This window comes from Poecilia reticulata, chromosome 9, assembly GCF_904066995.2.
Source record: "Poecilia reticulata chromosome 9, P_reticulata-male-v2, whole genome shotgun sequence".
Classification (NCBI taxonomy): domain Eukaryota; kingdom Metazoa; phylum Chordata; class Actinopteri; order Cyprinodontiformes; family Poeciliidae; genus Poecilia; species Poecilia reticulata.
Window position 1 is genome coordinate 28,182,791 of NC_088838.1, and position 27,087 is coordinate 28,209,877.

At 37.1% G+C, this 27,087-nt stretch overlaps 3 protein-coding genes and 1 long non-coding RNA gene across 4 annotated transcripts; 1 reads left to right on the forward strand and 3 right to left on the reverse strand.

The window, feature by feature from the left end:
• Positions 1-8,912: 8,912 nt before the first annotated feature.
• LOC103469900 (gamma-crystallin M2-like) lies at positions 8,913-12,154 on the reverse strand. Its single transcript, XM_008417951.2, has 3 exons — positions 12,045-12,154; positions 10,283-10,525; positions 8,913-9,232 (listed from the first exon to the last, which is right to left on the reverse strand). Exons 1-3 carry the CDS (start codon positions 12,075-12,077, stop codon positions 8,954-8,956), a joined length of 555 nt encoding a protein of 184 aa, XP_008416173.1. The 5' UTR covers positions 12,078-12,154; the 3' UTR covers positions 8,913-8,953.
• Positions 12,155-14,157: 2,003 nt separating this feature from the next.
• inpp5e (inositol polyphosphate-5-phosphatase E) lies at positions 14,158-21,896 on the forward strand. Its single transcript, XM_008417952.2, has 11 exons — positions 14,158-14,298; positions 15,407-16,227; positions 16,747-16,870; positions 16,945-17,042; positions 17,107-17,231; positions 18,264-18,383; positions 18,505-18,612; positions 19,143-19,304; positions 19,982-20,097; positions 20,174-20,310; positions 20,962-21,896. Exons 2-11 carry the CDS (start codon positions 15,473-15,475, stop codon positions 21,092-21,094), a joined length of 1,878 nt encoding a protein of 625 aa, XP_008416174.1. The 5' UTR covers positions 14,158-14,298; positions 15,407-15,472; the 3' UTR covers positions 21,095-21,896.
• Positions 21,897-23,334: 1,438 nt separating this feature from the next.
• On the reverse strand, positions 23,335-23,985 carry LOC103469903 (uncharacterized). Its single transcript, XR_534423.2, has 2 exons — positions 23,803-23,985; positions 23,335-23,725 (listed from the first exon to the last, which is right to left on the reverse strand). It is a non-coding gene; the product is annotated as an uncharacterized LOC103469903 (long non-coding RNA).
• A 194-nt stretch (positions 23,986-24,179) lies between these two features.
• LOC145552843 (uncharacterized) lies at positions 24,180-26,895 on the reverse strand. The gene is made up of 3 exons (XM_081610841.1): positions 25,842-26,895; positions 25,693-25,752; positions 24,180-24,975 (listed from the first exon to the last, which is right to left on the reverse strand). The coding sequence occupies exons 1-3, from the start codon at positions 26,029-26,031 to the stop codon at positions 24,824-24,826; spliced, it is 402 nt and encodes a 133-aa protein (XP_081466967.1). The 5' UTR covers positions 26,032-26,895; the 3' UTR covers positions 24,180-24,823.
• Positions 26,896-27,087: the final 192 nt, after the last annotated feature.

Here is a 27,087-nt window from a genome sequence, read left to right on the forward strand (position 1 = left end):
TCCAGCTCCTCCAGGGGAATCCCAAGGCGTTCCCAGGCCAGCCGAGAGACGTAATCCCTCCAGCGTGTCCTGGGTCTTCCCCGAGGCCTCCTCCCGGTGGGACGTGCCCGGAACACCTCACCAGGGAGGCGTCCAGGAGGCATCCTTACCAGATGCCCGAGCCACCTCAACTGGCTCCTCTCAACGTGGAGGAGCAGCGGCTCTACTCTGAGAAGATAATTTCCATTTACTTATCCTGTCCTTTTGGAAACATGTTGAAATGGCAGACCTTAACACTCTATTCAGATTTTTTCTGAAATCTGGTTTTGTTTTGCGTAATTGTTCACGTTTTAATGACATTCTTTTACATTTTGAAGCCTTGATTATATTACATAATTGCACCGTAGTAAGTCAATTGGCCCTAAAAGGTTGCATCAGAGGTCACCACCTGACCCCACCAACCTCCAGTGTTTCATGGTGTGCTTGTGTTGGGGAAGGGAGGGTGACACATCACACAATAGTATCAGCTTTGCCCCATCACTACAAAATTCACTCTCCATTTCCCGGGCATCTGGAGGGACGACATCAGTGGGTTGCAGTGTTTGTTTTTCCCTGCTGGAACAAACATGAGGAGAACAAACACAAAGAGGGAAATGCAAAACTCCAGAGCTGACATTCCTCCTAAAAAGCTAATCAGCAATGGCTGAGACAAGTGGAGGAAATGGTTCTGTAACCCACAGGAACCAGAGTTAGCGTTCGGGTGGGACTGTAGCAGAAACGTCTGATGCTTTTTGACAGGTCAAAAGGTACCAATAATTTCCATTAACTTACATTCCACACTGCGCTTTAAAGGGGAAGTATCACGCAAAATTCACTTTTTGTACATTTCTACTCTTTCAGTTGGGTCTCAACTATTTACAAAACCAGCAAAAATATGTTAATGTTTGCTGGTGTTTGGAAAATCGTTAAGTCACATTCATTACTTAGCAAACCCAGCCATGCCCAATTCATTACCTAGCAACCCAAGTGGAGCTAAAAGATATTCAGTTAGATGGTTTTACTGTGGCAGCTGAAAAATACAAGTGTTTTGTTATTGACTTACAAACCAGAAACCCCTTGCTGCATTCTTGTTGGTCGTGCAGGAGGCTCTACTTCTGCTATTCAATGACATATGGTTATTTGATGGTCCATCTGGTTGCAGCAATTTTCATGTGTGAGTGTAAACGTTGAGTTATGGGGGCGTGTCAAGCAGATTTGACATTTAAAACATCTCATTCTGAAAGGAGCAGACTGAAATATCATTAACTAAGAATGATTTTGTGCAAAAAATTCTGTGAGCATATTTTGTATAGCCTACACACCTGTTCAAGGAAGCATTATAGATCACCTTTAAGGTCATCCTAAACAATTTTAAAAATTTTTCAGGCATGCAGTTCTTCATTCAATATGTTGCACAGTTAGTGCCTGAGGCCTCCAACGTGTGTCTGCTGTCTGTTAGCTGAAGATGTTATCATTACAATTAGCAAAGAGCAAATATGTTGGCACATGTTTCTCCTCAGTTTCTCTGTTTGGTAACAGTTGCAGCATTAAGCTGCCCTGAGGAGAAAACTGCTGCACCTGACTCTGCTACAGTGTAAACAGACTTTCTGAGCAGGACTGATTTGCACAAAAGGGATCAAGTTGTCAGGGAGCACAGAGGTCATCTGAAGAAACACGTTTCTCTTATTTGACGTAGCAGATTGCTGGAATGAGTCCCAATGACTTACTAATGCAAATGTGAGGGACATAATGCAGGAGGTTGGGGTATTTAGATCATAAAGGTGTTCTGGTCTATGGTCTATAGAAATCACGTTCATTAAATTTTTTTGTACAAACTCATTCTCAGATAATGAGATTTTAGTCTGCTCAGTTCCGCCTATTTTGAGCTGTCTTAGGGCCTCTTGTCACTTTAATTTAAAAAAAAGCAGTTCCTGGTCACACCCCCCACAACTCAACGTTTACACCTGCACCTGAAAATGTCTACAAATAGATGGACAATTATACACTTTGAGAAGCAGAAGTGGTGCCTCCCGCAAAATCTACAAGAATGGAGCAAGTGATTTCTGGATGGTAGGTCAACAACTGAACACTTGTCTTTTCCAGCAGCCATTGTACAAGACATACAGCGGTAAAACCAGCCGACTAAACGTGCTGGAGCTCCACCCGGTTGCTAGGTAATGGGCTGGGCTTTGCTGTGGTTGCTAGGTAACCACAGCACTGTTACATTATGGAGGTTGTTGAAACGGCTCATTTTCCAGGCACCAAAAACTTATTGCCAAAAAACATTTGTAATGGAAGTAAAAACATTTTGCTTAATAAATCCCCTTTAAGGCCTTTTTAACTCATCCTGATCATGGAGTGTCAAAAAATGTGATGGAAGGTGTTAATTAGATTAAATGTATCAGTATCTGACAGCACTGACTGTGTTAATATCTATAGTGTCTAAAAATAATGGTTTTAAAGTAGAAAACTCTCCCACAAAGTAATACATTTGTCATTTTATAGTAACTAGTTTTACCTTTCAGATGATCCCTCATATAATTTGCAACTTCAGAAGTTACCTGAACTCTTTGCTGCCAGAATATTGCCATAGGTGAACGATAGAAGAGAAGAAAAGTAAAATATTTCTTAATCTGAAGATTTGCTCTTTCCGTGTAGAGTGATTTTTTTTCAACTCCACAGGCCAAAACCAAGCAGGAAAATGGAAAAACTGCCAAACAGAGAGCTGTGATTTTGAGAATCCCGCCTCAGGTTAAAAGATGGTGAACTATCGCAGGCTTTGATCTGTGTTCATATCCAGGCAGAATAACGATGGCTCCTTTCACCACAGCTAATGATGCTTCTGGAGCGCCTGAGCATGCTGCAGAGGGGGGATTTGTATCTACTCCGGCACCTTTAATGAGTTTTATTTGTTTTGTTTCATCCCCCTCCACCTCCCACTCACCTTAGCGCACCAAGTAATGATGAAGCAGAGCTAGTGCAGGATAAAAGCCGGCCTCTCCGTACCTTCATGGGGCTAATTATCCAACCCTGTGGATCAAGGATCGTCTCTCAACTTCACCTAAAGGAAAAAGAGATTTCTCTCCCTCTCTTCTCATAATTCAGTTTCAACCCTCTTCGTTAGAGTCTGTCTGTTTGCATGTGTTTATTCTGAACGGTGATGATTTTCTTTGGCATCTTATTTGTTAACTATTCCTCGAAACTAGCAAGCAGAGCAGGCTGCCTTATTACTGCGGAGCATTTAAATAAACCTTTTCCTCCTTAATCCCAGTTGGAACAAAGAAACCATAATCCTTGACCAACATATGCGTATAACTGTGATTCTGTTAGAAATTATATTGAGATTAAATTATGAATTTATAGGATTAAATTATTAAAGAAGAAAAAAGAAAGGAAGACAGAAAGATGGGTGGATGGTCAGGAAGGAAGGAAGGAAGGAAGGAAGGAAGGAAGGAAGGAAGGAAGGAAGGAAGGAAGGAAGGAAGGAAGGAAGGAAGGAAGGAAGGAAGGAAGGAAGGAAGGAAGGAAGGAAGGAAGGAAGGAAGGAAGGAAGGGTTTCTAGATGTTAAGTCAACAATACAACATTTGTCTTTTCCAGCAGCCATTATTCAGCGGTAAAACCAGCTGACCAAATGTGTTGGAACTCCACTGGTGTTGCTAGGTGACGGGATGTACTTTGTTGCTAGGTAATGGGCTAGGTTTTCTTGGGGTTTCCAGGTGAGGGGCATTACCTGCTGATTTGTGACATTACATTCACGAGGTTTTTGAAACAAAACCAAAAAACTAACTTAATGCCACTTATTGGGTGTTTTTTTTTAAGTGTTTGAACTTTTGTTAGAAGCACAAAAACGTTCAAAATGTGAATTTTGCACAATAGGTCCCCTTTAAACTTGAGTAAAACTTTTATCGGGATACTTTTGTGAATCTCTCTGCGGCCCAGATTAATCTTTCTGTCCCACTTCAGAGTAATTTCTCATAAGTCATAATTAGATATTGCTTGGGAAGCGTGTCCTTTAGCAGTAATCGGTCAAGGCACCTTCTCCACAACGCGCTCCTCTATCTGTCTGTCGGACGGCAGGTCCCAGTCCATCCCGTCCTCATTAAACATATGTCTGGTTTTCCATTTCAGACAAGAGATAGCATAGAAGTGCACACAAAAGCACTATTTTCAGGCCCTTCTGCTCATCTAGTCTGAAAGTCTAATGAGAGCGGATCAAATAAAACTGACACCAAGGGGAGACAACGGGAGTCGTAGCCCTGGGTGAGAGATGAGGCCAGCCAGAACAATGGGCCTGAATGCGCCGTCACTGCGGCGGTTTATGGAGCACCACCAGAAAATGCAGATGATTCTGTAATGAGGGATTAAGTGGTGGATTACTGGTCTTTATTAAGATGTTTCTGATCCTCATTAGGCTGAATCTGGTATAGGGGCATCGATTCCCCGCTCGGCCGCTGGATTGGCTGCTCTCTGGAGGAAGAAGGAAGACAAAAAAAGCTGGAGGAGGAATGTTAGAAAGCTGCGCTTGTGAAATCCTCCTTTGAGGAATGAAGACAATATGAGATATGAAGGGATTTATGCTATCCATTTTACAAAACTAAGAGGCTGCTTTGAAGAACTGGTATGGATGGTTTGAGCCTAGAGATGAATCTGTGCAACCAACGTACAGATCCTGCTCTCAGAAAATGAAGCAACGTTTGAACATCCTGGGTAATTTTCATATACCGTTCGTAAAATCCCACTGCAAAAAATTAACTTCAATAATCTGGTTTATTTAGTCTGTCAAATGGGTAAAAAAAATTGTTGGTGTTCAATTCTAAAAGCCATATTTTCACCTACATTTGTAAATGTCAGAGTTTCAAACTAAAGTTTGTTATGAACTAAATATTTAGTTTATAAACTAAATATGCAGTTTTAAAGCTAAAATTTTGCTCAGGCTTAAACATTTAATTTGGAACAAAATATTTTGTTCGTAAACTAAATATTTAGCTTGAGAGACAAATATTAATTTGTGAGTTAAATGTTTATTTGAAATAATTTTTGGTTTGTGAGCTAAATATTTAGTTTGAAAATTAAATATTTAGGTCAGGTTTAAGCATTTAGTTTGAAACTAAATATTTCAGTGGTAGTGTTTCCATTAAGTAAGTTTTTTTTCATAATGTCACATTATGTGGTCAATTAAAAAGCAGCTACTGACTAGAATTGCATTTAGCTACCAGAAAATGTAGAATGATTACCGTGTGACTTTTTACAGGGCTCAGACAGGTGCTTGAAATCCTTGAAAACACTTGAATAAGGTATTTTCAAGGTTTTGAAAGTGCTTGAATTCTGTACAAAGTGCTTGACATCACAGATTTGTAGTAAAGTTGTAATAAACTTTAAGGAGAACAGACTAAAAGAAAGTCAATCGACTATTTATCTTGTGTTTCAGCATTTAATTTTAACCAATTTGTTTGATTTCCTGAACATTTATTAATCCTGATTGAATTAAAGGTGGTTTTATAGTTTTAAAGTAAAAGTTACCGATAACTAAACTGGGGATTTTTCTTCCCGTTATTGTTAAATTTGTGTTTTGTTCTCAGACCTCTTTGGTCTATTGAGAGTGAGGGAGAATTTTAAAACATAAAATGTTGCTATATTTTACTTTACTTTGTCGCTGATATAATACCATCACAGGACATTATTACCAGTAACAAATGATGTCATATAATAGTGAACTGAAACTGCCTTCTTGAGTTCATTTCTATTGTTTTATTTCCAGAATGTGTTGCTGGAAAACTTTGAAAACTCCTTGGAAATACTTTAAAACAGCTTGAATTTTACTGTGGGAAAAATGTAGAAACCCTGTTTTATGTGCTTTGTGTGAGTTTATTTCCAGTTGGATAATTGTTTTAGGGTGTTTGCACATTGATTCCAGCACTTTTCTTTTGTTGTTCTTACTTCGAGCATAACTAAAGGAAACGCAGAAAAACAATCTCAGGTGGTCCAACATTAATATTTATGCTTTCAACAGCTGAGCGGCTCTAAAGCCAAATTAAAAACAGAGACAACTGGAAAACTATTACACAATTTATTCTGTAAACTGGAAGTTTATATGCAAACGCTACAGACATAACAGTTTTATTTCCTTTTGGATTCAGACTAAACCTCTTCAGCTCAGTGTTTGGCACCTTTATTGTGCCAGGAAGGCAGCAGCAGCAAAGCTCCTCGCCTGAAACTAATCTGGCCATCAAATCTTTTTCATGTTATCATTATTTATTTAGGTTTTTGTGAATTAACTAATTCCTCACAATTTCTGCAAACAAATTACAACTCTGTAAGATATGTGTTTCTCGAACGTATGTGGACATATGGTTAGTTAATGTACATTTTGTCAAAACTGAGAAGTTGAATTAATATAAACAACTGAAAAAAAACAATATTCTATGTAAAAGATGATTTTTAAAAATCTTTTGAGGAATAAGTTAGGACACCCCACATATGTTTTCCCTCTTAAAATGACAGAAACCCCCCCACAAAGACACGTCATAACAGGTGCACATCATTAAGAAATCATTACTTTGAACAAGTTTTTTCCTGATTTAGCTACATGTGCTCTTAAATGAAAAATATTTGTATTTAAACAGATTTCTGAGGGCTTCAGAAACCTTATAAATCTGTTAATTTTATTTAAAAAATCTCAAAATAATCTAAAATCAGTCACTGCACTGCACTGGAAACAGTCTAAAAGTAAAAGACATGCAAAAGGAAATGGAGTTTTGACAAAAGTTCAGTCTGGAAGACTCTAGTCGCACCTGCCTCATCAATCAGCGCCTCCCTCTCTGCAACCTGGACCTATCGGCGCCGGTCCAAGCCTCGCTCCAGCCAATCATCGTTTGGGCTCCAGTTCAAAAGGACCTTCACCCATGGCCTCCTCTGCTCACCAGCTGCAATTGACCCACCTCCGCCCCATCTCCACCTTCTGCTCCCGGCTCTCAGGCCTCATCTTCCTCTGACCGCCGCCACCAGTACAGGCCCCGGGGGTCTATATTCCTATGCTGCATCAGGAATGTTCATCGAGCTTGTCAAAGTCCAGCTCGACATCCCCGGCCGGGGCCTGAACGCCAAAGACTTTGTTTATTTTCATGTTCATTTTGTCATTAAACTCTTTTAATCGCTCTCTTTCTCCGTTTGAGTCTCTCCAGATTGAACTGCTAAGATGCTGATATTTAACCATCCATCCAACTTCACACTTCAAGATGCTAAGAGAAGTTTGCAAAATCTCTAAAAAATTATATATTATGAAAAACCAGCCAAAACCCAATAAATTTTTTTTTTTTTGTAAATTAGAAGATGCATCACGGTGAGTATCATTTGTCAGATTGAAAGTGTATTTTGAATTTAAGAACCTTTCTCTCTTAACTCACCTATCTGTTTTTAAAAATAGTTCTTTATTCTAATTTTAAATGTAATGATTTTATTATCTGTTAGCAGAAAATCATTACGGTTAAGAGAAATAAAGGTGTTAAAACATCTGTCTCTGTCTAATGAATTTATGCATCTCACTTTGTGATGAGGCCACTGAAATAAATGGACTTTTCAATAACATTAAAATATTTATTGAATGTGTCTGTAGTCTGACAGATTGATAAAATTATTCCTTGAGGCTGCTTGAAAATATTATTAGAAAGTCTGACTCCTGATAACTCACGTTACAAATTAAACAATAAGTCAATGGAAACTGATTATGCTGTGTATTAAAGTGGCGTTTGACGTCTATTTGTGATTTTTATCTGAAACACCCAAAGGAAGACTATTGAAACCACATGATGTCCAAAAACACAATACAGAGAACAATCTGTTTCAAACTGTAAAGTTATTGTTTCCTCAACAAGAGCATATTTCACTGTCTTAATTAATCAAATTTAAGAGCACAAAGACTAAACACATGATAAGATGATACAATGGTGTTCAAACTGTTTTCAGTATCATTTGTTTTTAATTGCACATTGCCTGCAAACTGAATGTGCTGCTGTTAAAGCTGACAGCACCTAAATCATGGTGGTGACTTGTGCAACCTTGCACTTTATTGTCAGTTTTTCCCCAAGTGTGACCACTATTCACAGACTCAACAATAAACAATAGGAAATATACTAAAACTCTTTGGATAAGGTCTGAAGACAAAGAGGTAATAAATCAAGTGATAAAAGAGGAATTTTCTACTTGGGGTTATTTCCTATCGCAATACTTTTGATTGGTCTCCCCCTAGTGGTCATGTAACGCAGTGCAGGTTTAAAAGCGGTTTCTTGTGGGCTATCTTAATTTTTGTTTTGCTAATTTTGTCTCATACAGAATCAATTTTGTTTCCAACTGAACTTAAATGATTCCGGTTAAGGTAACAAATTTAACCGGAAATAGTTCATTTATTTGGAAGGAATTTGACTGAAATGAATGAATTTGAATGTACGTTTAAATGTCTTTGCTTGACCTGTAATGTACTCTACTTGAGATTATACTCAAATAAATAAAATAAAAAAATAAACTAGATTCCTTTTTCTCTCTTACGGTTTGAAATAAAAAATTGTATATGTGTTTTATTTACTCTTTTGAGCAATTTTTAAATATTAAATGATTGATGTTTAGATCAGATACTCAGTACTTTCAATAGTGATTTTACCAAATATTTTTTTTACTCTTAAGTGGTTTCTTGGACTGCTACTTTTAAATTTCATTTATATTTTGAAACCAGGTGTAGTTTTCTTTCCATTTCACTTTTTTTTTTTCTAATTTGTGTCACATAAATAGATGCTTTTTTAAAATTTGATATTTTAAACCTCTAAAACTTTTAAAGCTTATGCTTTTATCAATAAGCTTGAAATGTGTTTGAAAATAAGCAGTGACTTCAACCCGGCAGGAGTTTATTTTTTTTTTGACAGCTTTATTCAGTGCAAAGAGAGTTTAGTAGTAGGAGTCGGTGATGCGCCTCATGCTCATCGACCTCATCCCGCTCCAGCCCATGTTGCTGAAGCTCCGGTACTCGCCGGGCCTCATGTACATCATCCTGCCTCTGAAATGGGGCTGCTCGTACATCAGCCAGTGGCCGTCCATCACGTTGCAGGACATGCAGTTGGACATGCGGTAGCGGTCCATGATGCTGTCGCAGTCGTCCATCATCTCGTACATCTGACCCCCGAAGTTCTCCCTCTCGTAGATCCTCATCCTGTAGGATCCTCTGTACTGTGGCGCGAGACAAAAAGAGGGTTACAGCTCAGAATATTACAACACCGGACCAACGCTGTAAAACATTTAAACTGAATTTAGTTGTGTCTACTAGCTTCTAGTCTTCAAGCCAAATAAATTGAGCAAGTTTTAGATTTTCAACCTAAATGTGAGTTTGTGAATGATAAACTTACAGCAGTAAGTTGTGTTAACTTTTTTTTATTAATTTGGTCAAAAAAGTTGAATAAACTACAGTTTATAGTTGACACTAAAAAAAACTGAAAGAATAAAAAGACAGGAGTGGGAACTATTTCCCAGAATGCTCAGCGGCATGTCTCTGTATCCTGAGGTGGAAGTGCGTTACATTGATCTGACTCGTGTTTTATTAAGGCAAATGTTCATTTTAATGCATCTTGAGGATAATGTCCTGTTCGCTCTGTTTCTGATCAGAATTCATTGTGACGTTTAATAAAAATCATTATCAGAACAGAAATTTTGTTCATGCAATTTGAAACAAGAATTTAAGTTATTCCAAAGTGAAATAAGTAATTATTTTAACTTGATATTGTGAGTGAAAATAATAGAGAAATGTGGCTCTTTAACTAGGTGACGGCAGTTCCATTGGCAGATAAATTAACTTATAAAATGGGAAAAATGCCTTGTTATAATTAATCTGACAATGCAACAATACATTTTTATCAATAATAAGGAAGTATTTACTTAAAACAAGCCTCTATATTGTACTGAAAAGTTACTTTTGAGTTAGATGGTTTTATTTCAAGTATGCTAAGATATTCGCTCTAGAAACTATACCAAAAAATACTTGAGATTTTGTCCTTTTGCAGTGTATAAAGTATTACTATTTAGAGAATAATGTCGTAAGAGAATAAAATCATAAAATTAAGAGAATAAAGTCATAATATTCACAGATTAAAGTAGCATTATGATTATGATTTTTTTTTTTGCTAGCATTGTCTTAATAGTTTGTGCCACCCTATCACAGTTTGTACTTGGGCCCTTAAGAAAAAGTCTAGTCCCGCCCCTGGCGGTGAGTGTGGGATTGGTTACCATGGGGATCATGCGGCAGGACCGGATGCCGTCGCTCATGCCCATCATGCTCATGTAGTCGGCGTACTCGCCCCTCCTCATGAAGTACTGGTTGCCCATGTAGTTGGTGCGGTCGTAGACCATGAAGCAGCCTCTCTCCACCCGGCAGGAGTGACACCTGCTCAGGTAGGACGACATGTCTGGGCAGTCGCTCATGCACTCATAGGAGCGACCCTGGAAGTTCCGGTCCTCGTAGAAGACGATCTGAGACGGAAAGACTTTGGTTAGCTCCAGAGTTAGCTACATTTACTCAATTACATTTAGTATTTTTACTACGCTGAACTTTTAATTTTCGCTTGAATAGTTTTATTGTATAAATATCATAAGTTTAATAATTAATACCTTTAATAAATGATGTAAATTTATTAATTTACTAAAATGTATTAAATTATTTATACACACGTTTTTTAATATGCATATATGTGTGTTACAAAAATTACTTTACTATTCTTATTTTTTATTTAAGTATTACATTTCTTAATCTGGGGCCTTAGTCTTAATTTCATGCCACAAACAAGCAAAGGTTTCTTGAGCCCTTGAATCCTTATTATGAAGTATCTCTACTTTTATTTGAGTAAAATTTCTGGATTCTCTACTTCACTGAATAAAAAAAAAAAATGTTTTAACCAAAACTTCACCACAAACAGACACAAACACTTGCAGTGTTTTGTTGAAGTTTCATAATTTATACATTTTTAATTGAAATATTTTTTTATGCCTGATTTTTTTTTTTTTTTTTTTGTTACTTGTGTAAATTATTGTCATTTTAATACCAACATTCCCATTTAACTTTATATTTTGGTTTGTTTTTAAATATAAAATGATTAATAATTTGATTAGTTACGCAATACTTGAGTGGACCTTCTACCAAATACCTTTTTATTCTTATTTGAGTAATTTCTTGGATGGCTACTTCTTACTTCTTGACTAAAAATATGTTGAAGTAGTTCTATTTTTACTTTAGTACAATTTTTGGGTGCTCTACCCACATCTGGGTAACTCAAATTGTTTCTTTAAGCCAGAAATCAACATTTGTTGCAGCTCTTTTTGGGCTTCCTCTACATTTCAGCTGTTAAAATTCATTTTAATTACAACTGGTTATAATTGCATTTTATATGTAAGAATTTCTTGTTCATTGTAGATGGTCAATTTGACATAATTTATATTCACAAAATGAATATTTCTCAAATAAGCATTTGGTCTAGTCAAAAACATAGTTAGAGACATCTTCATTTACTAATACTTATAGTAATAAACAAATATCAGATATCTGGAATGTAAGTGTGGTAAAAATGATTTTATGTTAAATCTGCTTGCCATAGATACCTAGCTCGCAGCAGCACGTTACATGGTCTTGTACTGCGGTCAACAATGCAGCGTTACAAACGCTAGTGAAAAGATGAGCCAGGAGAGTCAATGTGGTGCGATCTGCGCTAAGGTTGAGGTTTTGATAAAACTAAATATTGCAACCATGAGTTATCCTTCTTCTGAAGCACAAGCAGGTTATAGTTAGCATCTCTACATTATATTTTTAAACAAAAACTACATGAAAACCTGGAAAACACACAAAAAATAATCTTTTTAAAATATATATATTTTGAAAACATGCATATTTGCATCTCAAGCTTATACAAATTTGAGCATGGTGATTAATTGCGCTGTTTTTATTTCATTTTTTAAAAAGTTTTCCTCAAAACACATAATTAAAGAATGTGGGACTCACCCTGCTCATCATGTTCATTCCAGAAGAGGTCATTTTGGTTGTCAGTCGGCTTTTGCTGCTGCGGGAGCTGCTGTTGTTCTTTCTCTTGCACCAAACTGTGCCTTACCTGGCTTAACCCTTTCCTTTTATACTTGACCCAAAGACTGCCCCTTTTTGTTCAAACTCCCTGAGCCAGCAACAACGCCATAGAAAAACACAGAATATGGAAAGGGTCGTCAACATTCCCGGGGGGCCAGCCAGCTCAGAAATCCATTCAGCGGCTGTTTCTCGTGAAAAGTGTCGGCGGGTCACAGAAAGGATGGCGGGGTTAACAATCGGCGCTCTCACCTTGACGTTGTCCATTCACCGTGACCTACCTCAGCAACAACGGCGTTCTCTTTTTTGTTTCCGCCTGACATAATGAGCTTTGTGCAGTCAGTCCTTTTGGCATGTTGCTAAGCGTGTGGAAAGTTTTGTGATTCCGTTAAAAGGTAAAACAATTTGAAAGAAAAGATCGACACAATACATTTTTATTTATTTACTTCAAACTGACAAAACTAGAGAAAATAAAAGAAAATAAACCAAATTATCAAGCCCAATTGACAAGCAATTTTACCTGTTCGAAAAGAGCAACAAGATCATCAATCTACAAACTTTTAAATCTCCAAACACCAGATAAACTTACATTATTTCCATATTATATTATACTAACATCTCACATTCTCATCCTTAAATGTACAATTATTTATACATTTTTAGTGTCAGTAATACTATTTTTGGTCTTTGAGACACCCATCCTATGCAACATATTTCCCAATATTTTAATAAGTTTTTAAGATGGTTTATATTTCTATCATCTAGTCCATTACACACTGATAAATGTTCTAAATCATTGTTTTTTAAATTATAACTCCCATCTCTGTCACAAAACATTTTTTGTATCATGTTTTTTTTACTTTAAACATGAATTGTTTTAAATGTTACAAATTTTTAATCAAATTTCAGTGCATTTGATTTAAAAAATAACAGGTTTGTATGTTCCCAATATCCCATTTTATGTTGCATTTGAATTTTTTTTTACATACAACGGTTGTAAATTTGTTTTGTATGTTTTGCCCCAAACTGCCACACAATATGTCAAATGTGGTACAATGAGTGTGTTATACAAAATAAACAAAAAAAAAGATAACCAGGATCAATTGGAATAGTTGATGGAATAGCATCCCATAAATAAATTAAGGATGATTCTGCATTGAGTTAAAAGTAGCTGTTTTGAAATATTCCAAAATATTTAAATGTTTTCATGTTTCAAGTTTGAGAGAAACATATTATGTTCTGCCGTCTCCAAAGATATTAAGGCATAATTAACTAAATGTGATCTAAAATGAAACCACGTGGATCAGAAACTCTTAACAGAAAATAGAGAAATTACTAGGATAAACATAATACTGCTTTTTAAAAATGTATTTGATGTTTTTGGACTTTTGTCTTCCCTGGTTTGACTTGACATTTTTTATTGAATAAATGCAACAATAACTATAGTTACTTTTACTCAGTTACATTTACTTGAATAATTTCTGTGGGGAAAAATTTCAGGATACTCTCCCTACTGCAAGTAACTTCACTGAATGAAGAAAAAACGTGTTATGTTAAAGTGAGACTTCTTATTTGTACTCTTAAGTTTATTGCTGTATTTTTTTTATTTTTTTATTTTCTGAGCCTGTTGTGACATTTTGATACCAAGAAGATACAGCAAGGAGCAAATATTGTCACCAGAGCATCTTGATCTGTAAAAAAAAATATGTTGTGAGTTTTAGTTTCATAAAATATTGAAATAATTCGACATTGAACATGTCAATTTTTTTCTCTTTTTTTTTGTCTGACTGATAACATAATTTTTAAGTATTAACTCCGACCTGACCAGTTACAAAATAGTTTTTTACTCTTACTTTAGTGGTTTCGTAGATAGCTACTTTTTACTTTTACTTGAGTCAAAATATGTTGAAGTAATTTTACTCTTACCTGAGTACAATTTGTGTGTACTCTGCCCACCTTTGACTGTAAAATTCATTAAGAAAATTTAAAACGACTATGGTAGTGATGGAACAGTTGTAATATAACTTTCTGACTGAGGAGGGCGCTCTCGGTCAGTGACGCATCTCAATCCAGTTCTCTTCTGTCTTCTTGGCAACAAAATCCGTGTTGTTAGACGTTGCTAGGGAAGTCGCAGAGCTAATTTTAAAATTGCTACTCAGATATTGACAGTTCACTGAAGGTAACACTACATTATCATGATTTCGATTTGGTTGAATAAAGCAACACAAATAAACAGAGATTTTATGTTAATCCGGCTGAAAAAGATTTAACAGGAACGTTATTTAGCTCAGCTAGCTAGAATATATCGTTGCTATTAGTTAGCATTTAGCATTGCTAACCACAGCAGAATTGCTATCCAGTGTCCATAAAGTAGTGTAAATTAAACAGTTGCTTTTGTTGTGAGGTTTTCTGGTTAGAAAGTAAAACGCGTAAAAGTGGTAAAATATGTTTAAAGTTAGAAATAACTTCATTTTGTTGAAGTAAGATGGCTAACAATGTTCGCTAGCAGCAGTGATTTAATTGATTGAGTCAAACATTTGAGTTTTTAACCGCTAAATGTGACATTGTGTAGCGATGTCAGCTATGACAACAATATCTGATATATATTCTGCGCAGGAAGGACAATAAAAAGCGATACTAAACTTAAAGGTTTGGTTTTCAAATCACAAATCAGAGTTCGCTTGTGTGGAAAAGTTACAAATAAAATTATCTGTAACGTGCAAGTTTATTAGACCAAAGTAACAAAATATGTTCTTAGGGATGTACAAAACGACGCAGAAGCGCTTGATTTATATAGAAAATGTTTTTGATTGTTAAATAACAGAATGCCGCAAACGTAAATGGAATCTAAACATGTAGATAGTCCACCAAATTTAACATTGATACATATAAAAATTTCAGGACAGTAGCTGTTAAGCTGGAGATCCCTGATCTAAACCTAACTGACGTAGCAGTAGATACATGTTCAGGTTTGTTAGTTTGAATCTTAACATCTAGGATTGCTTTGAATTTCCCCCCAGTTTACCCTAATTTTCTTCCCTGTGTCTGCTGAAAAAACAGCATCTCTGTGTAGATGCTGCCATGTGGGTCATGGTGGAGGATGTAAGATTAATTTTCTGCTTTTAATAGTTTTCTGCATGTAGATATAAAGTTTAATTTCACTTTCCTCTCATCAGATTGTCTTCTTCCACATATCTTCTGTATTTCAACAATATCTTTCCTATTCTCTGCCACCTCAGCTCCTTTAGGCAACTTATTTTACTGAGACGCTTTCTGTTTCTTTGCAGGTCTTTTAATAGCAATGAAAAAGCTTTATCCGGCTCACCACAGCTTGTTTCAGACATGAAGAAAGGATGACTGAGAATGGAGAGGACTGTACTCTCAACTACCCCTGTGAAGCTCCTGGGAAAGGAGACTATGGTAACGTAGAAAGCAAGATCCCCAAAACTCCTTTTGTTGATGTAAAATCTACCAACAAGAACAATGATGAAGAACAGGCAGACAGGGAGATCCCTGTGTATCTGCCTCGCCCTCCATCAATACCCAAAGCCTCAAAGTTTGGCAAAAGTGTGTCTGTGGAGGATAGCGTGAAGACCAGGAAGCTGAGAAGCAGCCAGGAGAGTCTGAGTGACAGAGCAGAGACGGGTTCCTCCACAGACTCTCTCAAAGATGACCGAATATCTCAGAGAAATGAGCAGAACTCCAACTCCAGACCACAGCCTGCGTTCTCGGTGGGATCTCCGGTCTTCGAGGACAGGAAGTCCTGGCAGCCGCAACACGAAGCTCGGCCATACAGGCAGCAGAGCGTCCCGGACGACCAACGGGGGAGAGCCACCAAGGCGCGGCTGTCTCCAGTGCAGCCCATAGGGCCGCTGCCCACTCTGGACAGGAACTTTGCGTCAGCCACTTTACGGGCAGCTAATAGGATTGACAGGGATTGTTTGGATTATGGCATGCTGGTCAAAGAGAAGGGTGGTGAGAGACTCCACAGGAACCTGAGCGACAGCCGGCTTCTGGAGAACATGGGGTCGGACAGCGCCTCGGTAAACTCCATGAAGTCCATCTACAGCGTGCTAAGCCCCATCAGACCCCAGGATGTACGAAACAGGTAAGGTGGACTTAGGACGCCGCGTAAGTGCCGGGCTCAGATTACCATCAGATTGGCATTAAGGGTCTTTTGTGTAGCTTTCTCTTTCTGGTGTAGCAGGGCTAAAGATGCTGATGACTTTTAGCAGGGTTGATATGGATTCCTAAAATTATCAGTTTAGTTTATCATGTGATCAAACGCTTAATTAATACATTAACTTGAATGCCTTCTTGCATCTTTATGTTGTTTTTCAAAAACGTCAAAGAAAAAAAAAAAGTTTCTGCTGTGTTTCACTGCAACTTCAGGTTTTACAGATTTATTATGTGCCGACTTCTTGAGCAGGAAGAGTGGTGTTATGGGACTAACATGGATCAGAGAAGATGCTTGCTCAGCCTTATTTTTGACAGGAATGAAGGCAAAAATGGGTCACAGACTAAAGTCTTGATAGTTTTTCTCTTGTCAGCAGCTATTAAAGAGAAAATCCAAACGTTAGACATCAGCTGTGATGCAGAAACTAATCCTGATTTTGTTTGCTCCCAGGAGTTTCCTGGAGGGGAGCATGCTGGGAAGTGGTGCCTTGCTCGGGTCCGAGGAGCTGGACCGCCACTTCCCCGACAGACGAGTCGGTGTTTACGTTGTCACCTGGAACATGCAGGGAGAGAAGGTAGGAGGAAGCATCACGCACCCTTACAGCACGTCGTTAACCTCCAGGTCTTAACCAAACGTCTGACCTTTCAGTTCTTACCGACCAACCTGAACGATCTCCTCCTTCCGACGGACTCTGACTTTGCACAGGATTTCTACGTCATTGGGGTTCAGGAGGGCTGCCCTGACAGGTACGTCCATGTAGAAGGTTTTTACAATTAATGTTGAGTTAATTATCCATTTGTTTGCTTGCAGGAGAGAGTGGGAGACCTGTCTTCAGGAAACTCTGGGACCTCACTATGTTATGCTTTACACGGCGTCGCATGGCGTTCTCTACCTTACCGTGTTCATCAGGAGAGACCTCATGTGGTTCTGTTCAGGTCTGTCCTCTAATGTCGCTCTGCTGCTTGTCTTTACATGGTGAATCAATCATAACAGACGAAATCTAGATTTCTGTAAGAATTTCTAAGAGACTAAGGGTGGGCGATACACTGTAAAACATTTGAAGGTGGGTTAACTTGAAAGTGAAAGTCCACCTGCTGCCTTGAAAATGCAATTAAAGTCGACAAGAAGATTGTTTTGTTTTTAACTCGGAAATTAAAGTTCATGAAATTGATTTAACAACAGGAGACAAGTTGTCTAAACATTGTTTGTTTTAAAGTTCATTAATCTTGAATTGTGAGTTTTAACTAAATGCTTCAACCAAATAATTATTTCACAATATGCAAGAAAAAAAACTACCATTACCTGATTAAAGAGCCACATTTCTCTATTATTTTCACTCACAATATCAAGTTAAAATAACTACTTATTTTACTTTAGGATATTTTAAATTCTTGTTTCAAACTGCATGAACAAAATCTCAGATCTGATGATAAATTTTATTTAACATCACAATAAAAACATTTAGTGTGAAAAGGACATTTTATGAGAGTTAAAAGTCTCATATTTTTACAGTTGTTCAATCTTTGTCTCTCTGTCGCTCTCTCATCTTTGAGAAAAGCGGCTGCCTGCGCTAAGTTGTTTTGTGTCTTTTATTTTTGGAAAAGAAATGAGGTGCAACTGGATTGTGGTAGTTTGTTTGTTGAATTGAAATATTCTGGTCGCCTTATGGCAAACACCAACTAATTTGAGAGTGTATGAGTAACAAGATTTTAGGGATTTTTCATTGAACTGTAAGAAGATATTGAGTTTAAAAACACAAGCATCAGTTGAAACAGTTATTTAACTTGCTAAAGTCTTTAAGTGTTTCGGTTATTTTTCATTATTAGTAAATTTAAATCAGAGTGGCCTTAGAAATTCTTACAGAAAAATACAGAAATTTTGTGAACAATTTCACATGTTCTATTTGTTTATTTATTGTTAATTTTGGTTTTTAGTCACAAGCTTTTCTTATTGTTTTATTAAAACAGAGGTGGAACATGCCACAGTCACGACCAGAATCATCTCTCAGATCAAGACGAAAGGAGCCGTCGGCATCACCTTTACCTTTTTTGGAACTTCCTTCCTCTTCATAACATCCCACTTCACATGTGAGTAGGTGTGTCTGCTGATAAAGACGGCAAAGAAGACGCACTAAGACTAAACTATTTTGTTGTTTTTTTGTTTTCGTCTTTATCTCTGGATGATTCTGTTTCTTGGTTTTTCCTTCAGCTGGAGATACCAAAGTTTACGAGAGAATACTCGATTACAACAAGATCATCGAAGCTTTAGCTCTGCCCAAAAGCCTTCCGGACACCAACCCCTATCGCTCCTCGCCAGGTAAGACGCTAAAGCGTCTTCAAATGTGAAAACATTTAAGCAACAGCTCTGATTATGAATGAGGTCTTTTTACAATGTAAACAAACATTTTCCTGGATCATTTGAAAATTTTTTGTCTTTATTGAATAAAATATGTATCCAAACTTTTTCACTCACAAACAAAAGTTAGCAAACTAATATTACTCATTTCCTGCCAGAACTAAAATCTCTTACTGAACCCCTCAAACTAATTAATAATAAAAACAATAATGTTTCTTTCTAATTACAAAATATTTTCCCAAAACTATTCATTTATTTTGTTTTTTGATTGTATGATTTTTTTTTTCTTATTTTTCCTTGATTCATTTATTTTGTATTTTTATATTTCTTTTCCTTAAAATATGTGCCTCTTTTTCTCTTGCTTAAATTTATCCTTTAATATCTCAGAAATCTCCCTCTTTATACATTACATCTCGTCTTTGCTCTGGATGCGCGTGTCCTTTAAAGCAAAACCTGCTTTATTTCACGTGAAATATTTTGTTTACTTGCAGCCGATGTCACCACAAGGTTCGATCAGGTCTTCTGGTTTGGGGATTTCAACTTCCGGCTCGGTAAAGACCGGGCGGAGGTGGAAGCCATCATGAAGCGGACAGTAGGGGGCGATATGAGCCCTCTGCTGGAGCACGACCAGCTGTCAAACCAAATGAAGGACGGTAAGTATGAGGAAGGCTGAAGATGGCCAATATGGCTGCTTGGTAAGAAGACAGAGTATTAAAGCCGTGATAAGAAAATAAAATAATAAAATGACGAGAATAAAGTCCTAAAATTATGAGAATTATGTTACAAAATTACAATGATAAAGTCATAAAATTATGAGAATAAAGTCATGAAATTCTGTGAATAGAGTCATGAAATTATGAGAAAAAAGTCATACTACTAAGAATATTGTCCTAATATTCCCACTTTATTCTTCTAATATGATTTTATTCTTAAAATATTGACTATATTCTCATATTTTCACAACTTTGTTCTTATACGACTTTATTCGTGTATTAATATAACTTTATTCTCATAGTATTTTAACTTTACTGACATAATATTATGACTTCAACCTCAAAATATTGTGATTTTAATCTCATATTATTGCAACTTTATTGTCATTATTTTGACTTTATTCTTGAAATATTCTGGCGTTATTCTCGTAGTATTACAACTTTACTTTCATAACATTACTTTATTCTCACAATATGACTACAATCTCAAAATATTATAACTTTATTCTCGTATTATTTCGACTTCATTCTACTAGTTTACCTCATAATTTGATTTTGTAGTTTTTCTCAGTATGACCCTGGTACTCTGTCGTATTTGGTTGTCCGTCTCTGTGCAGGTTCGATCTTTAAAGGTTTCCAGGAAGCACCGGTTTACTTCTTCCCCACATATAAGTTTGACATCGGCTGTGATAACTACGACACCACCTCCAAGCAGAGAACGCCCTCATACACAGTAAGAAGCCCGCCTGCTGTGTTCAGCGTCTAGTTGCTCTAGGTCTTTGTGTGGTTTAGCGCGCTTGCTTTCTCAGGACAGAGTCGTGTTCAGGAGCAGGCAGGCCAACGACATACGAGTGCTGAAATACAACAGCTGCTCCAGCATAAAGACCTCCGACCACCGGCCCGTCATCGCCGTCTTTCAGGTCAAACTCAGGCCGGGAAGAGACAAGTGAGTCCATTAAAGAAGTTTTTTGTCTTGTCACCTAGTCCTAATGTTATTCACATCCGTAGCAGTTTTAGATTTTAAATTATTTTCATTTAACCAACATGTTTGAGATCAGATCACATGTCTGTGAGGCCCACCAAGCTTATAATACACTTGGGGAAACCCTGCAGACATTTTTTGACTTTTTAAGCTCAGACGTTTTTTGGGACAGACTGTCCAGGGTGACACCGCCTCTCGCCCAGAACGTTAGCTGGAGATCGGCACCAGCAACCCTCCCGACCCCATTAAGGGACAAGGGTGTGGATGGATGGATGGATGGATGGATGGATGGATGGATGGATGGATGGATGGATGGATGGATGGATGGATGGATGGATGGATGGATGGATGGATGGATGGATGGATGGATGGATGGATGGATGGATGGATGGATGGATGGATGTATGTATGGATGTATGTATGTATGTATGTATGTATGTATGTATGTATGTATGTATGTATGTTGGGGGTTTTTTCAAAACATTTCTGAGATTACTCTAAACATTTTTGTGTTTTTGGTGGAAATTTACTGGAAGTAATTTTAATCCAATAACCCGTTAATCAACCATGGTAATTAGATTTTCCCTTTACTGGATTTGCTTGTGTGTTGGTCAGTATTCCTCTGTGTGGAGGTCTGTTTGACCGGAGTTTGTACCTGGAGGGCATCAGGCGGAGGATGACGGCCAGAGAGCTGAAGAGGAGGGAGGCCATATCCAGCCAAAACAGCACCATCTGCGCCATCTCTTAAACGTTCCCATCAACTCTCTGTGCCACGCGTGGAAATGGACCAAAGCGAAAACCAGTGTTGTCTTAGCTGCTGGGACGACGGAGTGCGAGGACCATAAGGTCAGACAGATACGAGGTTTGCAGACATCAGCAGTCTGGCCTTTACTTATCTAGCCTTCTTTTCTCAAAACACGCAAAGTGAGAGGGTCACTCTTCGCTCACATGCTTCGACTGACTTGACCTCAGTCATCCTAATTTGTGTTTCACTTGCATTTTTAACCATAATGTTTTTATGTGTTTATAATTAAACGATCAAATGCCTTGTGATTTATAGTGCACTGAGCCTAACTATTGTGAAAACGCAGCTGTTTGGCTTTTTTTCTTTTTTTTTTATTTTTGGTCATACCATTTCTACCGAGGTTAGTAAAATTTACAGAGTGAAAAAGGAAGGTACGACCTGTTTCCATTTCAGGGAAATCTGATGTTTTTATTTATTTTAAGAACTTTACTTTTCTTCAGGGAACTCACTTCTGTAAAAACTATGTTGAAATGTTTACCATCATTTAGGCCGTCCAGTCCTCGTCATAAACACTAACTTTATGCCTTACCTCTCATCTAACCCCATAAATACTGTAAACTTTGAATGTACTGTATGTAGCACAGCTATGAACCTGCATTCCGAGCTTAAAACGCTTTCTGCTCGTATTTAAAAAAAAAAAAAAGTGCCTGTGGGTCTTGGTATCATGTCAACACGACCCGTCTTAATTTGCAACTTTTTATGTAAACTAATGTGTAACATCCGGTAATAAATGTATGAAAAATTACATTTTTTTGCTTCATTTTGTTAATAGCTGCAAAATTTTACTGATGTTTGTATTTATTTATCAGATTGGAGACATTTATTTTTGAGTCAGAGAATAATAAAGTAGAAAAACTTGCTAATTATGAGCCATTTTACTGTAGCGGCCTCTGTTTATTCAGGGCTGCATGGCATTTGATCCAGGATTTTTTTTTTGGGGGGGGGGGGGTTTCAGTAGAGATAAGTTTAACCTTCAGTGATGTACAGATAATAAATGCTACATTATCAGTGTGATGACACTTAGTCGGACCTGCAGCAAATGCTTTAATTACATACAAGTCCAAATCAAACTTCCTTTTGATTTTATTAAAAAAAGAAAGAAATGGAAAAAACATGTTTCAACTATAAAATATTAGATTATTATCAGCATAACGAACTGCGTTTTTGTCCAGTTTATAAATTGACCATAAATTTCTCCCCGAATGCATTTTTGCTTCACTTAGTTAAAATTCTGTGAAAAGAACCTATTCTACCCAGTTATTTACCAAAAAAACAGATTAGTGGGCAGTATTTTGCAGAGCGGTGCGCTCCTTCCTGAAACTGCCTCCAACCGCGGAGAAGCGGTTGGAGGAAGTGACGCTGCAGGTGTTCGGCGTCGAACGCAGCTGGAAGCTCTGAACGAGATCGTGGAGGTGAGGCAGGAGCTGGACCGCCTGCAGGCCCACAACAGCATCCTGAACACGAAGAACGAGTTGTCCAGGGTCAAAGAGGCGGTCCGTGAACTCACCATGGTGCTGAGGGGAAACGGAGACGGGACCCTGACCGACTCCAAAGGAGGATGAGGAGCGGAAGGACGAAGAAGAAGGAAACAGCTCCTCTTAAAGGCAAAGCACAATTCCCTACCTATAGATCAACTTTAGTAAATAACGAATATTGTATCTACCCACATTAATTGAAATGTAAAAATAATCTTACACTATGTTTACAAACTGCCTGTCATGTAAACTTAAAACATGAAGTAATACAGAAGCTTTATGAAACCCAGGTATGAAATAAATTAAATAAAGCTTTCCGTAATCTTCAACGAAATAAAACAGACAAAACAAAATGCTGTAGCCATTAAACAATCCCCTCTTCAGTTCAGCCTTATAAGTGGAGATACGTTGTTGATGTTAACATTATAAAATAACTGACGAGTACATCACTAAAGCTTAGTGTAACTTTTACTGGTGGTGAAGAGTTGTTGTCAGCAACTGTTGAAAGTAACTAAGATAGTAACTTGTAATCTACATTAGTTACTTTCCAAATCAAGTAATTAGTAATCTGAGTAGTAATCAGTAATCTGATTACAGTTACTTTTTCAAAGTAACTACGCCATCGCTGCAATATGCCGATTAAGGATTTCAGTACATATTTTATAAAGGTATGATATTCTAATAAATGATGAGTGCATACATCTGAGATAGCTTTTCATAACAGTTGTTTATTTAAAAATACCAGATGTCGATCCAGTACCTCAGAGAGCCGTTCTGGTGCATTTTCAGAAGTGTACTGAACAGCCATTTTCCTGCACATTTCACGGCATTTTTAACCAATTTCTTGGCTTTCTGAGATCTTTCTTGAGGCCTTTCCAGCTCCTGGATGTACTCAGACAGAAAGGCTTGGAATTCGTCAAACTCAGGCCTAGACATGCTGGCCAACGTTAGTCCAATGCGTTGAGCTCTACATATGTTCTGAATGGCATCCAGACGTTCGTTGAATTGGTCAAATGTCATTCTGCTGATCGTTTTAAGATCCTCCAACCAATCCTCAAAAATAGGGTTCCTTCGCTCACTCATTGTTATTCTGTTCTGTCTGGACAAATACAATAAATGTTAAATGTTTTCTGTTATTTTTACATTAGGAAACGCCTTTTGTCCCAGAAATCTTACCGTTTAAGTCCGTTGTTCAGAAATGAATCTTCTGTGTGTTTTCATAGTTCTTTAACGTTTGTCACTGCAGAATTCAGGAATTCGGCTTTGTGATGACACTAACTGATGTCACAACCACAAAACTGCTGAAATATGAATAAAAACAACTTGTATTTTCTATTTAAAATTGTGAAACTAGGAAAAAAAACTATAAAATGCAAGTAAAAATTTTAAAAACCAGTCATTTTTATAAAAACATTTATACTAGTTATCAATGAAATATCAATTGCTTCTGAGCAAGTGATATTTTCTGAAGATTTAAGACAACTGTACAATGTTTAATATATTATTTTATAATAACCTCCTGGTTATTCCACCAAATATTGATTTCTGAGCTCTTCCTGAGTTAAATCATTAGTGTTGTTGTTTCTAAATGAATATGAACTTTTCTTTGCATTATTTGAGGTCTGAAAGTGCTGCATCGTTTTTGTTATTTTGACCATTTCTCATTTTCTGCACATAAATACTAAATTTTTGCTTTTAATTTCAGATACATGTTGTCAGTAGTTTATAGAATAAAAGAACAATGTTCATTTTACTCAAACATTGTAAAATGAGAGAAACGGATCATTTTAAGTGGTATCTTGTCTTTTTTTTCCAGAGCTGTATTGTATCTTTGAATTGTATCCTTCTTCTCTTTCTGTAAACAAGAAAAGCATCTTATTTTCAGCAATCTTCACATCAGATTTAATCATTGAAATCACACTCAAGTTGAATGCAAAAATTATTTATTATTACTTGTTATATAAACATAATAATCCTGCAGACAGTGTATTTCGGCTTATTTGGATGCAGTATGACATAAAAAACACATTTTCACAGATACAACTCAAATTAAGTTGTAAAGATTTCAAGAAATTCTTATATATTATTATTATTATGATGCATTTACAGTTCACAATTTTGAAAAGTAATATCAGAATTATCTGGGTTTTCTATGTTATGTTATGTTATTTTATGTTATGTTATAGCTGAATGTTTGTTAATTAAAACAAAAGTGTGCAGCAAGAACAGAGACAACTGATGTGAGGAAGAGGAGGAGGCCTGGAGAGATGAAGAAGGGATGTGCGGCGTCATGGAGTTCAGTTAAACACAAAGCCTGCTCCAACATCTGGTGAGTCTCAGCACTGATGCCTGAAAGATAGTAGACTTATCAAATATAAAAAAATCTACTTTATTTTTGCAGCATGTTTCAGCAACATTGCAGATCAAAGTGAAAACAATAAAAAAAATCATAAATACATAAAATATGATGCTCAATGTTTCATTTATTACGGTTCAACTTTAAACAGGTCGGGTTTCTACTTTGTTTTAAATGAACTCAGTGTTTCAGCTGTTTTGCAGTTTGCTCCAGATTTGCGGTGCATAGAAGCTGAAAGCCGCTTCTCAATGTTTGGTTCTGGTTCTGTTCTGCATCCCCAGAACCAGAAGACCTGAGAGGTGTGGAAGGTTGATACAACAACGGGAGATCTTTAATGTATTGTGGTGCTAAACCGGTGAGTGATTTATAAATTTTAAAGCCTATTTTCTCAGTGCAGGGACTGTAGAACTGGGTGATGTCTCCTGTTTTCCTGGTTTTAGTCAGAAATCCAGCAGCAGCGTTCTGGATCAGCTGCAGGATTGATTTGTTAGGCAGATCTGTGAGAACACTGTTGCAGTAATCAATACGACTAAGGATAAATACATGGATGAGTTTCTCTAGATCTTGCTGATACATTAGTCCTCTAATCCTGTAGATGTTCTTCACGTGACAGAAGACCGACTTTGTAACTGTCTTTATGTGGCTTTGACCACATTCACATCTAATTTAAATGAAATCATTTTCAGAAAGACTTAATTTCTATTTCTCACCATGTTGGGACCACTCCCTCCAGGCGTGCACATATGCAGGATCAAATTCCCCCTGAGAAACTGTTTTAGAGTATAAAAAAAAAACAAACACTGCTGAGAAGTTTCGTTTTAGGAAATGTGTGCCAGTTCTGCGATGACTCCATTCCTACCTTTGGAGGTCTCTGTCAGAAGGTGCTTCAGCTCTCTGAGGGCTCGGGTGAGGTTCTCCAAGCGGTGCTGCAGGTGGAGGTTCTCCTCTTTCAGAGTATGGATGGTGTCCTGCAGCTCATACGCTGAGCTGCACCGCGATAGCAGAAATATCCACCACACCACTGCAGTGACTTGTAAGATAGGCAGCATCTTTGGATCGATTGATAGCTAAACGTCCGCCGCCGGGCAGCTGGCCAACGAGGTACTGATGTAATCCTCCTGGTTCCGTCTACAGCTTCTTACTGCTTCAAAGTCGTGTGGAAGTGTTGAAGTTATTCAAGAGCTGACCTTTTTTTTTCCCCTGTTTCTGAGTCAGAATCGATTCACTAATGGCTAAATAAATGATTCCAACCCACTTTAAATGATCAATTGTTTTATTTTGGTTCTAAACGACAAATTTAGTGATACAGAGAGCTGAGTCTATCAATGATTAAATGGGGCTACATTGTCATGTGATTTTAAAGCATAATGAAGATATAAAATATTCTGCACTACAGCTTAGAGATAATTACATAGATAACAATTGAATTGACTATCATCAGAGTTGGGTAGCAGCCAGTTACTCAATTACATTTACTTGTGCAACTTTTTTGAAAAAAATTACATTTAAGAGTATTTTTGCTTCACTGTATTTTTTACTTTTACTTCAGTAATTGTAAAGTATCTCTACTCCTACTTCAGAAAAATTTCTGTAACTTCTCTGAATGAAAAACAATTATGTTTTAACCAAAAGTTCACCCGACACAGACACACACACACCTGCAGTTTTTGTGTACGTTTTATAAGTTTTACATTTAAGTTTTAGATTTTGTTGTTTTTTAAGACTTACATTAATTATTGTCATTTTTGTACTGAAAAAACAAACAAACAAAATTTCCACTTAACTTCATATTTTGGTCTGTAATTTCAGACCAAATTTGGTATGTATTCATAACTTGATCAGTAACTCAGTACTTGAGTACACCTTTTTACATGATTATAAGGTGAGCAAAGTTGTACTACTGAATTAGAAAAATTATAAATGTCGGCTAAATTCCCCCCTGCCCCCCCCCACCACACACACACACACTTGTGAGTTGACGTCTCGTTTTAATGCATAAAGATAACTGAACATCCTGAGAGAAGGTTTTCAAAATTTCGGCATTAAACTGTGTTTTCTTACATTTCGCCAAACTTAAGCTCTTAGAAAACAGCTAAAATGTGGAT